The sequence below is a fragment of the Mesoplodon mirus genome (genome assembly GCF_964341445.2).
Source record: "Mesoplodon mirus genome assembly, chromosome: 18".
NCBI lineage: Eukaryota > Metazoa > Chordata > Mammalia > Artiodactyla > Ziphiidae > Mesoplodon > Mesoplodon mirus.
This window is the reverse complement of record NC_138994.1, coordinates 63,995,973-64,012,756: the sequence shown is the minus strand read 5'-3', so window position 1 is coordinate 64,012,756 and position 16,784 is coordinate 63,995,973. Positions and strand designations below refer to the sequence as shown.

The following is a 16,784-nucleotide window of genomic DNA, read 5'->3' as shown; positions in this document are numbered from 1 at the left end:
TCCTGCTTGCTGTTTCCAGGGTCAGAGAGGGTTAAAGGTCTGGGGTGCTGGATGGTTCCTGGGGCACATAGAAACCAAGACTCAAGGATTGGGAATAGAGAGGTACCCTCAATACACACACACACACACACACACACACACATACGCGTGCACACATGTATACAGAAATGAAACCTTGACAGTATTGATGGGAATTTGAGGACCTCTGTTGAGTCCACTGAGACCTTGGACACTGCGTCCCCACGCTGCCCCCTTCCTGCTGTCCTCAGGAGCCATGGAGGTGGGAGGGAAATGGAGGGAAGAGTGTGTGATTCTGGCATCCTCTGCCTGCCCCCTGCGCCCCTCTCCAGAATGCAAATCATGGAGCAGTGCACAGCCCATTTAGCAGTGATGCCATCAGAATTCCCAAAGTAACTCACTCCCATTTTCCCCAGCGCCCCTGGCGGGAGGGGTCACCTGCAGAGCCCCATCACCCCCCAGCCATGCTCCCCTGTCCTGAAGCTGAGACGTCGGTGAGCAGCTCACCAAGTGTTGCCCATCTTCCCACTGGCCTCTTCACGTTTGGAAGGTTTTGATTAAACCAGCCTCCTTTTAGTGTTTGCTGAAGAGTGGGATCTATCTCTATATCTGAGCTGGTTCCTGGAGAGGATGTTTTAGTAACTTGGACACTTTGGCCACATTGTCTGGGGCCTGGAATTTCTCACCCTTGTTTTAAACAAAAGCGTTTTAAGGACTGTTTTGGGGACTGTGTAGATTTGTAGCTGAACGTCTTCCCCGGCATATAGGGCCCTGTCTCGGCAGGTTTACGGCTGTAGGGCAACGGTGGAGGGTGTAAGAGGGGACCTCCTCTTTTTACCAGTCACTGGGGAATGAACATTCTGTTGACTTCTGTTATTTGGAATGAAGACACGTCGGTCGTTTAATTCTCTGCGTCCGTGGGAACGTTTGGAATGTGTATAGGACCTGCTGTCTATACCCACCTGGCTCTACACAGCGTCTGAATGAGACCGTGGGGTTCATTTTATGGAATACCTCTCCAGAGTTTCTTTAAGTTGAGAACTCCACGAGTGCACGTTTGTAGATCACATTAGTGTTTCTTTATAGATATTTAATTGCTTGGCTGGGGTTAAAAAAAAGGAATGAAAAATCGAAAATGAAACTATTGGGAGTCTTTGCCCATCTGAAATCACGTAGAGATGTAGGAAAGTGTTTTTGAAATGATAGTGGAAGAGAATGTGCAGTAAGAGTTGATTTATCGGGCTTCCCTGGTGGTGCAGTGGTTGAGAGTCCGCCTGCCGATGCAGGGGACACGGGTTCGTGCCCCGGTCCGGGAGGAGCCCACATGCCGCGGAGCGGCTGGGCCCGTGAGCCATGGCCGCTGAGCCTGCGCGTCCGGAGCCTGTGCTCCGCAACGGGAGAGGCCACAACAGTGAGAGGCCCGTGTACCGAAGGAAAAAAAAAACAGAAAAAAAAAAAAAAGAGTTGATTTATCAAAGTGTTTGGTAGAAGGTATCTTTCTGCTGCACGTTTCTTCTGAGCTTGAAGGATGAATTTAGTAACTGACTTTGGATTCATCTAGTGACCATTTATTTATCTTCTGCGTGCTGTCCCACCAGACACTTAGGCATATGTTATTTGTAAAGTTATTTGTTTATTTTTGGTGTTGCTGCGCGCGGGCTTTCTCTACTTGTGGAGAGCGGGGGCTCCTCTTCGTTGCGGTGCGCGGGCTTCTCATTGCTGTGGCTTCTCTTGTTGCGGAGCACGGGCTCTAGGCGCGCGGGCTTCAGTAGTTGCAGCATGCGGGCTCAGTAGTTGTGGCTCGCGGGCTCTAGAGCACAGGCTCGCTCAGTATTTGTGGCGCACGGGCTTTGTTGCTCTGTGGCATGTGGGATCTTCCCAGACCAGGGCTCGAACCCGTGTCCCCTGCATTGGCAGGCGTATTCCTAACCACTGCGCCACCAGGGAAGTACCCCCTGCATCGACTTACAATAGACACGTGTGACGTTGTGGCTGTTTCTTTTCTTTTTTTTTTTTTTTAATGTTTTCAGGTTCCTCTCATTCATTTATTTTTGGGTTTTAGTCTTGCTTTTCTTTGTATGTTCTCATCAAACGTTTTTTCCCCGAGCTTTTTTGGGGTGTAATTAACAAATAAAATGGTAAGATATTTAAAGCGTACAATGTGATGATTTGATGTATGTATGTATTATATATTGTGACAAGATCTAGCCATTGAGTTAAGACGTTGTGCTTTTATTATATGCAACCAAACTGGTGAGACCCTGTATCCACTGAGTTTTAAAATTTTTTATTTGACATTAAAGAAGAACAAAAAAAGACAAAGAAAAAACCAACCCCAAACCCCACACAGCCTAACTTAGTCTTCAGAATAAAATTTATTGTATTTTATTGTCTTTCACTCTTCCATGTAAGATTTTTGGTCCTACTCTGAAGAGTGGACATCATCGAGTTCCCTCCTCCCTTTGCCTTAGGGCTGGTGGGATTCTGAAATGTGGCCATTGCAGAAATTCGTTTGTTTTTGCATCCACCAGACTTTGGCTGTGGACTTCTGTGTGCCTGGCCCTGTATTTGCACCCTGGGGGGTACCCAGAGGAGTCAGGAGCCCACGGTCTGGGGGAGGAGGTTAGGACGAAGGCAGGATTATCACTCACTTCAGTGCGGCGTGGAAAGTAGTGAGTGTGTGAGAGGCAGAGGGGCGCAGCGTTTGGGGTTCAGAAGCAGGAGAAACAGCTTCTGGGTGGGGCGACTATACAGGTATTTTGAATTTTGGAGAAGGGCACTGGATCTCGGAGGAAAGTCAGAACTTGGCAAGGGAGGTACAGGAGTGGAGAGGTCTCCCAAGGAGCAGGACCTGCGTGGACAGAGGTGTAGAGGCCTGGGGACCAGCTGTGCTTGGCTGAGTGTAGGACAAATCAAGGTGAATGGTGAGAAATCCAGAGGGGAAGGAGCCCTGGGAGCCGGGCTTGGAGGGCAGTCCCAGTGTATGAGGTCCTGTCTGTCCTGTTGGCAGACATAAGCCAGCACCCAGAATGGCTCGGTGTAGGCAGTCTGCATGTGGGTTTGAATTCTCTGTGAGTTTCTTATTGACACACTTTATGGGTACTTTCAGGGCAGCAGACCTTTATGCACGTAGTTCTCTTTTGTTCACATCTCTTAGGTTTAAAATAGCTTTGACGTGTGACTTAACATCCCAGTGAAGCCGTGTGTTATAGCCAAAGAGGTTCACCCTCCATCTGTATAAAACTCCAGCTTTCAGGTTGCGACCTGAAGGCCTAAGGTATCCAGAGTGATGGTCTCCGGTATCCTGAGACGTCCAAAGGGCCCGCTCGGTGCAGCTGGCATATTCCTAACATCGCCTTCCTCTCTAGAGAAGTGTGGAGAGTGGCTTGCTCAGCATCTCGGTGAGTGTGGCTTCAGATAACCTAGTTAACCCATGTCTTCCTCTTGTCATTTCTTGCAGATGGTCACAAGAACAAAGAAAATCTTTGTAGGCGGATTATCTGCGAACACGGTGGTGGAAGACGTGAAGCAGTATTTCGAGCAGTTTGGCAAGGTAGGTGGTGCGTTGCGGGGGAGCAGCCTGCTCAGTCCTTAGAAGTGGCTGCCGTGGTCCCTGCCTTTGCCACAGCTGTGTCCTCAAGAACCTTGTCCTTGGACTCGGCCGTCAAGATGTAAATGAAATTGGGCAGGAGCCGAGATGGAAGAGTCCGGCTTGTGGTGGGCACGGCACCCCACGTGCCTGCAGGAGCAGACAGAGTGGCCTTTGAGTGCGGATTCACTGGCATTTGCCGGCCACGTGGGGCCTGGGCTGGGAGCTGACAGTGGCAGCTCCTGGTGAGGGATTCAGGGCTGTGAGTCACAGGGCAGGAGCTCCCGCAGAAGCTGGCCTGAGAGTTGGCACTGGGCTTCATTCTGTGCCCTTCTGGAAAATGCATTGAGAGAGGAGGCTCCCTGGGGCCCTTGCGGCTGAACCCTCTCCTGTCCAATGCCCGAGGAAACTCAGGAAAGATGCTGGGCTCGTACCTGTCAGAATGTCGGCGAGACGGCGGTACAATTACCCCCTGGGCTCTGCTGCGGGAACGGGCTGGGGGCAACTCAGAATGCCCCAGACGAGTCAGGAAGTGGCGTGTGGGAGTGTGTGCGTGACAGACAGAGTCGCACAGACAGACAGGGCACGGAACCATGGATGACTACTTCAGCCCCTTTCTAGCTGGTGGGGGGGCACCCACTGCCTTGGATGGAGAGTGGGTTCTGCCCCAGGGTGACACATTCCGCCAATGACTCTGTCGCCCCAGGGCTCCAGCAGGGCAGCTTGCTGGGCGCTGAGCCTTGCTGGCGTTTGTGTGGTGCCCCTCCTCTGGCTCCTGTGTCCCAGGAGGCTGGCAGGTGAGTGCGTGCACAGGGCCTACGCCTCCTGCATCTTTGAGCAGTTGTGGACATTGCCCTGGGAGCACAGGTGTGGGATAGTTTTCTTCTGTGTGTCTCGTCATGTGTCTCCCGCCTCCACCGAAGGACTGGTGTGGTAGAGGGCTGCCGAGGCATCCTGAGAAGACCCCGCGGCTGTTCTAAACTCTGCCACTCATCTGCCCCGTGACACCTGTCACACTTGCCCTGGGTGGTACAAAGGCATTGCCGCCCACTGGCCAGTCTGAAAGTTCTGTGCTTTCATTTGTTTGCCCAAGGCAATGGGCAGCTATGATCCCATCTCCAGGAGCGTCCAGTTGTGAGCTGCTCTCTGGGATGAGTGCTGTGACTTCTGTTTAGCCTCAAAATAGAGATTTTCCTGTCTCTGGTATTAATCAATTTCTGCATGGATGGGAGACCACGCTTCAGAGAACCCAGCCTCCTCCAGCCCAGCCTTGCCTTTGGGATGGCACTCAGCTGCCCTTGTGGGTCGGTTATGAAAGACTCCTTCCCCACGGCACTGTCTGGCATTGCCGGTTGGGGGCTGATTCATTCTGGCAGATTCTAAAAAATAGCTGGGTGAGTTGGTGGTTGTGTACACTATGGCGCTTCTCTTTGAGACTGATTTAAAGCATTACGGGGGATTGGTCCATCCCCCAGCCCCACCCTGCCTAGGGAGAGAGACTGGAAATAATTTAATGAGACAAATCCAGCTTGCGTAATGGAAGGCTCTGGAGTGCGAACCCTCTTTACTACCGTTCTGCCTTTCAAACCAGGCCGGAGGTAGTGTTTGCAAACATGAGGTTGGGATTTCTTTTTCGAGCCGTAACCTGCCTTGGAATCTCATGGGCCTATTTGCGGGTGTCGGGGAAGTGGATGCTGCCCAGATGGGCTGTTAGAATTTTCCACCACACCTCTGCACATGCCCAGCTCTGGGTCTCTCCCTCTCTCTCTCCTTTCTCTCTCTCTGTCTTTGCATTGTTCTTCATTAGCACTCAGCGTTGTGACTCAGTCCACCAGCAGTTGGTGGTGGGGGGCGGGTGCGAGCCCACAGCAGTGACCATCCCTGCCCTGGGAACAGGCGTCCTCTTGACTGGGAGGTGGCCACAGACTCTTCCCTGGCTTGGCACTCGCTGGGTCTGAAGCCGCTCAGTTAATTTTGCAGTAACGTCCGGCGGATTCCTGCAGGATGCATAAACCTATCAAGTGTTTTATTAAAGGACTAAGGAGGCTGTTGAATGTATCACAACCCTCACACTCTGTATAGTCACGTGTTAGTGGCCTGTTGCGTACATATGCTCTGCGTGTTATCTGGGTCTGTCTTCAGAATAGCTTATTCCTCGTTCGGCTGGCGGCTGGTGTGACGTGTGTTCCCCTGGGCAGGGCCCACCGCCTCTCAGGATTCTGGTATAATTCATTTGACTCCAGAATGGTCAAAGGAGGGGAGACCCTGCTGCTGGGCCTCAGGGATGCTGAGTAAATCCAGTGGCTGTGAAAGGAGTAACAGTAAATTGACAAACTGATGGAAGGAAATGGAAAACACACGCAGACACACTTGCATAAAGTATACTCACACATAGGCACACACTCCCGACTGCGTCAAGCCGTTAGGGGCTCTTTCCAGTTGGTTAACTGCGCATTAGTAAGGTGTAATTCAGCGAGTAATTTAGTGAGTACGTGTTAAGTGTTGGATACGGGCCAGGCCCTTGACTTACGTTATCTCACTTAATTCTTCTCTGGGATGCTGATGGGTGTACTGCCCATTTTGTAGATTGTTAAATGGAGTCCTGGTGGGACTGCACCTTTGACTCAAGGTCACAGCCTTATGAAAGTTCACAGATTTCTCCTCTAGGCTTGTCTGATAATAGAACCCAAGCCCTGGGCCCGTTCCAGCTGCTGATCAACCCCCAAGATAGACTTAGGGTGGGGAGGATGCAAAAGAGAAGAAAAAATGGTGCCCCCTCTGGATGCCCAGGGACAGTGCCAGGAGCCTGGGCCTACATGGCCTCATTGCTTCTGCACAGCGGATTTTGGTGTCATCCAGCCCATCTGACAAAGGTGGACAATACAGGTCAGGGAGGTGAAGTCTCAGCAAAGGTCACCCAGGTAAGGCAGTATAACAGCCAGAACTCACACCCTGCTTCCTCCAAGTCTAGAACTGTCCGTCTTTCCACAGGCTCCATTCAGAGTTGGCCACCTTCTTTTAGGTTTCCCTCGTTGTCATGCTTCTTTCCTCTTCCTCTTCCCGTCTTGCCTGAGGTGGCAGCTGTTTCGGCTGCTTATTTCAGGTGGCAATCAAGATGGGTAAGATCGCTGCCTTGGGGCTCTGAGCTAAGGGAGTCTAAACATGTCATTACTGTAAGCAGAGTGGGTGCAGGATGGCACATTGAGAGCCTGAAATGACTCAAGTTGGAGGCTTGTAAACCCTTTTTTGCTTTTCTCCCACCTTCCCCCCAGAAGATTGACCTCCCCCTCCCCCTGACCCCCAGGTTAGGGATGTCATTACTTGTTTATATTTAAGATGAGATCATGAAGTGCGGCCATCGGCATTAGGACTCTGCGGACTTGGGTGCCGTCCTCACCCCTGGGTAGCTGTTCTGGTCCCCTCGTTGGAGGAAGGTAAGAGGAGGTGTCCCAGACCCTCGTACCGGGCATGCCCGCATGGTGATACCACTGAGGCAGGCACCTTAACAGGCCACTTCTTTCCTGGCCTCAGTTTCTCACCTGAGGGAAGGACGTGGAAAACTTGGGTTAGATAGGAAATACTTTTGGCTCTGTCACAACTACTCACTTCTGTCACGTGGAGAAAGCAGCTGTAGCCAACACATAAACCATTGGGTGTGGCTGAGTTCCAATAAAACTTTATGAAAACAGGTTTGGGACCCCATTTGTCCCATGGGCTGTGGTTTGCCAACCTCTGTACTAGGTTATTCCTATGGTTGGTTTCAAGCTTGAAAACTGAATAATTTAGAAAGTGTTTAAATAAACATACATAGGTGGATGGATAGATAGGTATCTATGGTACCTATAGACTGTAACCAAGACAAGATGTTTTTGGTCTTAATGAGCATGATGTAACAAATCAAACAGTTGTAACCGTGGTAGCGTTAATTTCTGCACTTCAAGATCAGAGGGCAATGAAAGACTCTCTACTCGGAGAAAGCTACCATTTATAAACTGGAATCTTCATCCTATGAGTATAAAGTATTTCCAGTTTCCTATTACATGTGCTAGATCTCGATGAAGACGCAGAATTTGTGAAGTTCAGATTTTAGTATGAGCTTCTTTTACGGTGTTCTGATGTTTCTGAATTACAGGGTCGTGTGCGTTGTGCTGAGCTTCTTAACGCATTTAAAAATTTGGTTCTCAGGGATGTCAGGTGAGGTAGGTGAAGTATCTGTTATGCGATGACGACACTGATGCTGAGAAAGGTCAGTAAGTCGTCCAAGATCCTGTAACCTGGAGAGTCGCTCATATTCAGCATTTAATGAAACCTCATCTCCCCCTTTACCACTGAGCAGCCCCATCCTCAGAGGGAGCAGGTTTGGTTCATTTGTCAAGAATGTTGATCTGTGGCAATTTATTTTACTGCTTCAGGTTTCCTAGTGGACGTTACCTGTGCTGACGATTTCATGCCTGCAGGAATGATGTATACAGTCCGTTCCGAAACATGGCACGTGAACAGGGCTCTAGGTGCGCCCAGGCAGACCGAGACCGTCCATCGGGCTGTTCTGCTCCGTTCCCCCTGCACGGCCATCCGGAAGAGCCCAGCGTGGTGATTAAAAAGCCCTGGGATCAAAGCAACTCCGAGTGCCAGGGCTTCCTCCTTCTCCCCGTAGGCCCCTCCTTCTTAACTTCTCACTTATAGGATTTGGGAGATCAAAAAGAGGCCTTTAAACTTAATGAATTCTCGGCTTCGTCCCGGATGGAGCAGTTCTGCACCTCTCAGCTGTTCACCTCGATGAGAGGGCTGCTCGGTGCCGAGCTCGCTAGGTAATTCTCACTTGATATAACTCCTGTGAAAGCAGTGCAGGCCGCATCTGGAGGTTCCCAATTATACTTCACATGGTGAACTGTGTAATTAGTTTGGAAGACTTGCGCTTAGTCATTGGTTTATCCTAATCGGCTTTGGCTTTCCGCACCAACAAAGTGAGCTTATTTTGCTAAGCTGAACCGACTCCGCACCCTTTGTTCCAGCCTTTTATTGTCTCATTCCGTTCATTCTGTTTTACTGCCAAAGTTCTGTTTCATTAGGCCTACAAGTCATTTCCAATTCAGTGGGCTGCTACAATCCGGCCTTTATCACTCTGGTTCCCATGTCCCTTCTGGGCCAGTGCCCGAGTTTGCGGTTTGACGTGAGGGCTTTAACCCTTTCCTGGGCCAGCCCCTCACTGTGGCGGATGGGAAGCCAAGGCCCTAAAGGAGGAGGTGGTGGTTTGGAAAGTTCCAGCTCTTTAGGGGAGCCCCGTGGAAATGGGGCGAAAAGGGGGCCTTCGAGTCCTTTTGTTGGGTTGGGGTTGTGTGTGGGCTCTAAAAGTTAACTTGAGCTACAGAGAATGGTGCTTGAAAGCTTTGGGGGGAAAAAAAATGGAAAACCAGAATGGACTGGCTTTTTAATATAATAGATCTCATGGATTGCACTTGGGAGAGGTCTTGGGAGAGGGCCCTCTGAGGGAGTGTTGGCTGCCTGTTATCTTTTAGCTCCAGGCTCTATGTGCAGGTACGATGCTGGCACCCCCAGCCACCGCTCAGATGCCCCTTTTGATGCTGTATGTGTGAGGAGAGAAAGATCTAGAATAAAAATTTCATAAAGCCTTTGAAATGTGAAAGGCAGGAGATTTGTGAGAAAATGAATAAGCAAGTTAACTGTGTTCCTGAGAGTGGACTCTGATTTTATTGCTTCCTAATGCAAGTTGCAGATGAACAGAGCTCCACGAGGTGTGCGGTTCTTTCCGACCAGGCCTGGAATACAAAAGTCCTGTTGGTCCTTCGTGGGCCTCACAGCTCCCATGAGGCCTGCGTCTTCTGAAGTGGTTTGTACAGGCGGACTCACTGGAAAGTGGTCTGTGTGCCTGGGCCTCGCCTGTCACCTGCTGGCCTTTGCTCTGGAGGGCCGTGACGTTCCTCAGACCTTGACTTAGAACTCTAGAGTGGACCAGGAAGGACCATTGGCCCTCCCCTCCCTGGCCGGTCACGCTGAAGGCTACCTGCATGTTTAAATTTTCTTCCTGTAATAGCCCAGAACAAGGCCAACACTGTCCTGGTGTTTGATTAAATCTCTGCCTGGTTTGTGTCAGTCTCTCCCTTTGGAAGTTTTCATACGGGGGAGGGGACTTTATTTGCCCTGTGACCCCTGGCAGAGCTGCTGAGGGCAAAAAGTCTCAGTTAGCAAACAGGAGACTCCTGCTTCAGCTGCCTGCCTCGGCCTCCTGGGCCAGGTGGTGGCAAACAAGCAAGCAGGACCCACAAGTAATATGAGCCTTGGGCTTTGCAGGTAAACCCTCTTGCCCCAGGACGTCGTGTCTTCCTGATGAACTTTTTCCTCCGTTTCTGCTGCAGCCGGTGGAGAGAGCTGCACTCGAAACAGATTGAGCACCTCAACCTCACTTCTCCTAAATCCTCTCTTTTTATTCTGCTTCAACAAGGAGTTCCTGAAATAGATGAGTGGGTTTCTAGGAAAACTGCCCATTTCCCTTTTAGTGTATAAAATATAGCCAGCTGTTGTTAGGCAAATGCATCAGACATTATTATTGCTCTGTTAACAGTGTTTTAAAATATACAAACAGGAAGAATAGGATGCCTTCTGGGTAGCAAGCTGGGGAAAGTTTGAGATTATGCTAATCACATGCGTATGCCTAGTAAGGTAGGGGAACAAGGCTCGAACTTTCTGGCTCTGCTGTTTAACTGTGTTTCCCAGTATGGTTTAGCTTTATTTAATTTTTGTAGGGGGGCCATGAGGAGAAAGACCGGGGGCAGGAGAGCCCTTGGGCAGGAAGGAGTTAATGAGCCTGGGGAGGCAGAGGGAGAGGGGGTTTAAGGGCTCCACCAGCTTACCTTCCCAGAGCCCTCCTGGCAGGCTCTGAGGACGTCACTTACAATGGAGTTGTTAGCATGAGAAAGGAAGCCTTTCTACCCCTGGATGTACTTCAGTGGGAACTGAAAGTGTCTGAGAAATCACGGTTCAGGCTTGTGCCAGTGGGTGCAAGGAGTGGTTCTTACGGAGGAGAAAGCTCAGTTCATTTAGACTTGGCATAGAAATCGGATTCCATTGTTTGGTGGCGTGAACATTGATATGGAGATTCCTGCCCATCCCCCAGCCCATCAATAGGATACCCCATTACATGGGTCGCATATGCTTTTCTTTTTTCTTTCTTTCTCTTCTTTTTTTTTCCAGCTTCCTTTGTCCTCTGAGAATTAAGCTCTCTGTAGAGCAGCAGGATTTGTCAAGTTACCACACTCTAAATTTTTACAGCTCTGTGTATTCAGACTTGGTATTTGTGAATTAGCCGAAAGTGGGCTGCCAATCGGTACTTTATTTACATTCGAAGCCATAAGAGTGGGAGCCCCAGAAAAAATGTTAATATGCAGGAGGAGGCTGAAGGGTTGAGTTTCTGACTGTTTCTAACCTCACCACTGCCTTTCAAACCAATCAGGAGGCACACGGCTGATAGTTAATAGCTTTTAGCTGATTATTTTTCTTCTCCTCCTCTTTCTTTTCTATCCAAGTTGACCTGGGTGTACTTGAGCGGAAATGAAGTCATCCAAATGCTGAATTAGAATAATCGCAGGCCTCCAAGAATGAAATGGAAGCAGAGATTAAATGGTAGAGGGAAAGCTGGCATTAATAAGCAGCAGGAAAACTTTGCATAAAATAAATAGGAGATTTGATAGATTGAATTTGTATATGCTCTTTCCATTTTTCTCCACTTCGTATTGTCTTCCTTGAGCTGAGTTGCTAGCAGAGTGGGATTTCATTTGCCTGAAGTCCACATACCTTCTGCAGCCAGGGTGATGGGCCTTTCTTCTTCATGGGACGTTGGTGTAACCAGGACGTTTCCAGGATGGAAGAATCTGGGTGGAGGGGCCATTACTGTGAAAGGTTGATGATTACTGGTTCCAAAGTGCAGTGGTTGGGGATAGGGGGTGGGCACAGATGGAAGGTAACACACAGCAGGCAAACAAGAAATATTATTGATGGATTCCTGATGGTAAGGAGAAGAACTAGGCTGGATAAAGGTAGGGCGACCGACTGTCCTGGTTTGCCTAGGACTGAGTGGTTTCCAGGAACTCAGAACTTGCAAACCAGAATAAGTTGCTCACCCTAAATAAGTGGGAGGTGGGAGACGTCGAGGCGCTTGGCCTCAAACTCCAAAAGGCATGAAACCTTTGACCACCTCCAGGCAGATTTAAGTATTCCTTCCTGCATGTTCCAGAACACTTACTTCATACCTATTTACAATCTGCCTTCCTGATTTAACTCAGCCACTGGGGTCAGGAGCCAGCACAGGCCAGTAAGTGTAGTGTTACCTGAAGTGGCCTGCGGAAGGCAGAACAGACAGACAGACACACAGTCCTGGGCAGGGGCAGCTCATCTTTGACTTGGAGTGTAGGATTCCTTTGGGCTCTGATTTGGGCTCCTACTTGGGGGTTATTTCTACACCTTTTGAAAATAAACAGTTCTGCCCCATGTAGCAAAAAAGCGAGCTTCGTGTAGTTAAAGGGCAAAATAAGGATTTAATTATATTAAAAAAAAAAAAAAACCCAGCAGAGTGGTTTGTTTACAGGAAGTCATTTTTAGGTGGTCTGTAGTAGAAAACGTAATTTGCAGAATCAGATTAGTTGTAAATTAGAGATTTTTGGTAGTTGAGGTCGCTAACGGTCCTTTCTAATTGGCAGCAGACAAATATTTTCAGACCTCCTTATTGTTTGTAGAGTGTTATTATTTGGAAAAAGAAAACAATTTAAGGTGCTCTTCCCTTCAGGAAATATAAACGAGCGTATGGCATGATCAGAGGCAGTCTTTCTGATCTTACTGTCAGCGTTCTTAGGGAACGGCAGACGGGCAGGGTTAGCGCCAGAGAGAGCCGTGCTGGGCTGGCTTGTGGGGGAGCTTGCCGATTCTCTGATTTAAAAAAAACCAAAAAAAGTTTTTCTCCTTGAAAAAGACCACCCTGAATGTAAATTGGTGCAGGCACTATGAAAAACAGTATGGAGGTTCCTCCAAAAACTCAAAATAGAGTCATTATATGAGCCAGCAATCCCACTCCTGGGCACATATCCGGACAAAACTATACTTCCAAAAGACACATGCACCCCTGTGTTCATTGCAGCACTATTTACAATAGCCAGGACATGGAAGCAACCTAAATGTCCATCAACAGACGAATGGATAAAGAAGATGCGGTACATAAACACAATGGAATACTACTCAGCCATAAAAAAGAATGAAATAATGCCATTTGCAGCTACATGGATGGACCTAGAGTCTCATACTAAGCAAAGTCAGAAAGACAAATACCATATGGTATCACTTATATGTGGAATCTAAAATATGACACAAATGAGCTCTGAAACAGAAACAGACTCACAGACATAGAGAAGAGACTTGTGGTTGCCAAGGGGAAAGGGGGGGCAGGGGAGGGTTGGATTGGTAGTTTGGACTAGTAGATGCAAACTATTATATATAGGGTGGATAAACAACAAGGTCCTATTGTATAACACAGGGAACTGTATCCAATATCTTGTAATAAACCATAATGGAAAAGAATATGAAAGAGAATATATATATTTACATATATATAAAACTGAATCACTTTGCTGTATACCAGAAACTAACACAACATTATAAATCAACTATACTTCAATAAAAAAAATAAAAAATAAAAAGACCACCCCATTTCCTTTATTGATAGATGTGTTTTAGAAGCAAAAAGGAGGATTTATTGATGTCTCAGGTCTCCATTCCAACTAAGTTGGCATAGGTTCAGATTCAGAGATTGCTGTTTGCCCAAACCTTTCATGTGCCTTTTGACTTGCAATTGTCCCAACGGCCCTGTGGGGTGGGGGGATTATCCCCATTTGAAAGTTAGGAAAGGAAGGCTGGGAGAGTGTAAATGACTTGCTCAGGAGCCACAGCCAGACAGCGGTGGGCCGAGGTGCAGACCTGAGCCCTGGCCAGAAGGCCTGGGCTCATAGCTCCATGAGGGCTGCTGGGCTGGGCCACCTCCCTCAGGTGTGTGAGTGCTTGTGGCCATCAGTGTGCTGGGCCATAGGATTTCTGTGACATATCTTGCAGGAAGCCGACTGTGGCTTTATGGTTGTTTGTTGAAAACATATATTACGTTAGAACGAACATTATGGCATGGACTGCAAAATTTGCATAATTGTTTTTGAAAACCCTTGAGATTTGGAGACATTTCAGGATGGGCTCCTGGCTGCATTAGGCTCTGTCCCGTCATTCTGGGCTGTCCCAGGATTTACTTGATCACTAGGAGTACTTGGGTAAAAATGCTGAGAATCACTACTGTTCAGCATAGGGGTTGGCATACTTTTTCCGTAAAGGGCCAGATAATAACTGTTTTCAGTTTTGTGGCCCAGATGGTCTCTCACAGCCACTCAACTCTGCCATTGTAGCAGGAATGACAACAGTCATAGACAGTATGAAAATGAACGGTTGTGGCTGTGTCCCAATAAAACTTTATTTACAAAAAACAGAAGGCTGCAGGATTGGGCTCTTACCCTGAGTTTGCCGACCCCCTGGTTTAGCAGATTGCCTGGTAATAAGGACATGGATTTCCTTTATCCTCAGACTGTCTGGTGTCAAATCCAGCTCATCCGTTTATGAGCTCTGTAACCGTGGGCAGGTCATTTAACTTCTTTCTTCCTGAGTTGCTTTATCTGTAGGATGGGGATGAGGATGATACTGCATAGGACTGTCGGGACAAGTAAATGAACTAAGGCATATATAGTTCTTAGCATCCTGCCAGAAACTAAGTGCTTAATAAACGGTGGAAACATGAGCTGCTGTTATTTTCATCCTAAGACTCAGGTTCCGCCTCTGGCGTTGCCGCTCCCATCCTCTCCAGCAGTAGCCCCGCCACACGCACACACACTCTCTCTCTCTCTCTCTCTCTCTCCCATTTCTCCGATCTGTCTTTTGGGTGGGCTCACCACTCAGTTCTCCCACCCACCTCGGGGGTAACACAAGATTGAAAGTCTTTCCTGGGCCCTCTTCACCCGAAGATGAAGATTGAGTTTCATTTAGTTTTCAGTGGCACGTATCTTGAGTTCATTCCAGCTACCCTGATGCCTTGAGTTTGTGGAATTGACTTCAGGCTGCTCTGGCTTTGATGGAAAATATTGAACTGATACGGGCCAAAAGAGAATTCTTTCGGTTGAACCCTGCTGATGAGCCCTTTAAAGTTGCTTGAATAAATAAACTGTTTTGTTTCTGGGGGCGGGGAGAAGAATAGAGGACACGGTCTGGAAATTGTCCGAGTATCACTTAACTGGTGTTTATTAAAATATTTTTATATATATTGATCCACTAACCTGTTTATTGAGCTTATTTAGCCTCTTGAGAGAGCTTCCCACACCCTCATTGAAGTTTTCTTTCCTGAGCCTAATAAGCTTGGTCTTCTGGTTTTTGAATTTATTGCAAACATTAAGGAGTGGGAAGATGTTGTTAATAAATTCAATGTAAAGAGGAGGGAGAGAAACCTATAAAAACAAAAAGATTTCAGTCTTAAAAAGGACCACGTTGTAGGACCATTTGGTGCAGGGAAACAGCCGTCCTTCCTCGTTAGGTCCAGAAGGCATCTCGTCTGCAGCCTCGCACACCGTTTGTTGTTCATTGATTCATTCACCCGATCTTCTGAATGCCAGGCCCCGAGCTAGGAGCCAGGGGCGCAGCCATGAACAAAACAGTCAGGGTCCCTGCTTACTTGTAGATGTTTTCGGATGAGGTTGGAGAGCACCAGCCAACAGCAGACGAGTAAATAGTAAACGTAAAGTAACTACAGATTGTCTCATAAAGAAAACAAACCGGGAGCTGGAAGACTCCATAAAGGAGCACAAAAGAGGGGATCTTGGTTTATCAGAAAAAAAATCAAATTTACGTGTAACCTCTTTGCCCCGAGTAGACTGCAGATTCCACTGAGGTGGGGCTGGGTCTGTTTCCTAACCGCCTGCAGCACCAGGATGGGCCCAGGGGCTGGGCCGTAGTTGCTACTCAGTACATGGTGGTGGGATGAGTGGGCCTCTGTATCAGAGGGCAGGGCTATGCCAGACATTGGAGGCGTTTCAAATGGTAAAATTATGATTTTTCTTTTATAAAATGGGGCTTTCAGAGAATATATTCAGTCATCGGGAGCATTCCTTATGTGGATCCTATCTTTCCCCTGAAGCCCGGGATAAATGAGCTATTTCCACCATGGAGTAAAAGCTTGTTAAGAACTGAGAGGCTATCTGGGCAGGTGGAGCTGGTCAGCAAGGCCTTTTCCGGAGCCGGTAGATTCTCAGGCAGGTCTTGGTGTCCAGGGTGGATGCACAGCTGCCCCAGAGAAGGGATGGATCAGAGGAGGGTGAAGTGGGCTCTAACGCATCTCAGGTGGCATCTTCCCCTGCTCCTCTTTCTGTCTTTGGTCTAAGAAAAACAATGGGCCCGCTGAGTGGCAGGTATCCAGTAGGGTCTGTGGTTTTCAGAAGCCGGCAGGAGCATTGATTGATTGCGGCCCGTGGATGCTTGGCTCTCCCTGGGGTGGAGGTAGCAGGTGGACCCTCGGCAGCTTCTCCCCGGACTTGCCTTTTTGTGATCAGCCAGGCTGGGGGGTGAGAATGGGTTCAACAAACATTAAGCCAAAGCACGGACATCTCTGACGCTGGGAAATCTGGCTGTGGACAGAGAGAACTCATTTGTGGGTACATTTTTTCCCTCTCGAAAGAACAGAGGGATGCCGCTGGCATTTATTGCCCGGCTCTTGGGAATTGTCAGGGTTGCGTGGGATGAAATTGAACGATTCTGGACTTTGGGATCAGGTAGACCTGAGTTTGAATCCAGATGCCATCATTTGCTATTAGTGTTGTGCCCTGGGGCTGGTGATTTCACTGTCCTGAGACTCATTTCTTGTCTCTTAAGTGAGGATACAAAGTCATTTACGGTGAGGGTGGGGAGAAGCAGTGTAAGAATTAAAAGAGACAAGTTTGCCGATGTCTGCTCCATGAGAATCTCCCCTCCCCACATTCATATTCTCTCTCTCTCTCTCTGTTTTTCACATCCCCTGCCCCTCCTGCGTCCGAAGTCCCAAACTGCTGACTTCACCCGGTTCACCGCCCCCCATCCTGTAAACTCCCCACCATAGTCT

The 16,784-nt window shown here is 48.4% G+C and overlaps 1 protein-coding gene across 3 annotated transcripts in view; it reads left to right on the top strand.

Annotated features, from left to right (window-relative positions):
• MSI2 (musashi RNA binding protein 2) overlaps nucleotides 1-16,784 on the top strand; it is a 392,697-nt gene that overhangs the window by 129,941 nt on the left and 245,972 nt on the right. For all 3 annotated transcript variants that reach the window (XM_082603568.1, XM_082603567.1, XM_082603566.1), the window contains exon 6: nucleotides 3,479-3,571. In XM_082603568.1, coding sequence (XP_082459694.1) covers nucleotides 3,479-3,571 — 93 coding nt within the window. The remainder of the gene's footprint in view (nucleotides 1-3,478; nucleotides 3,572-16,784) is intronic.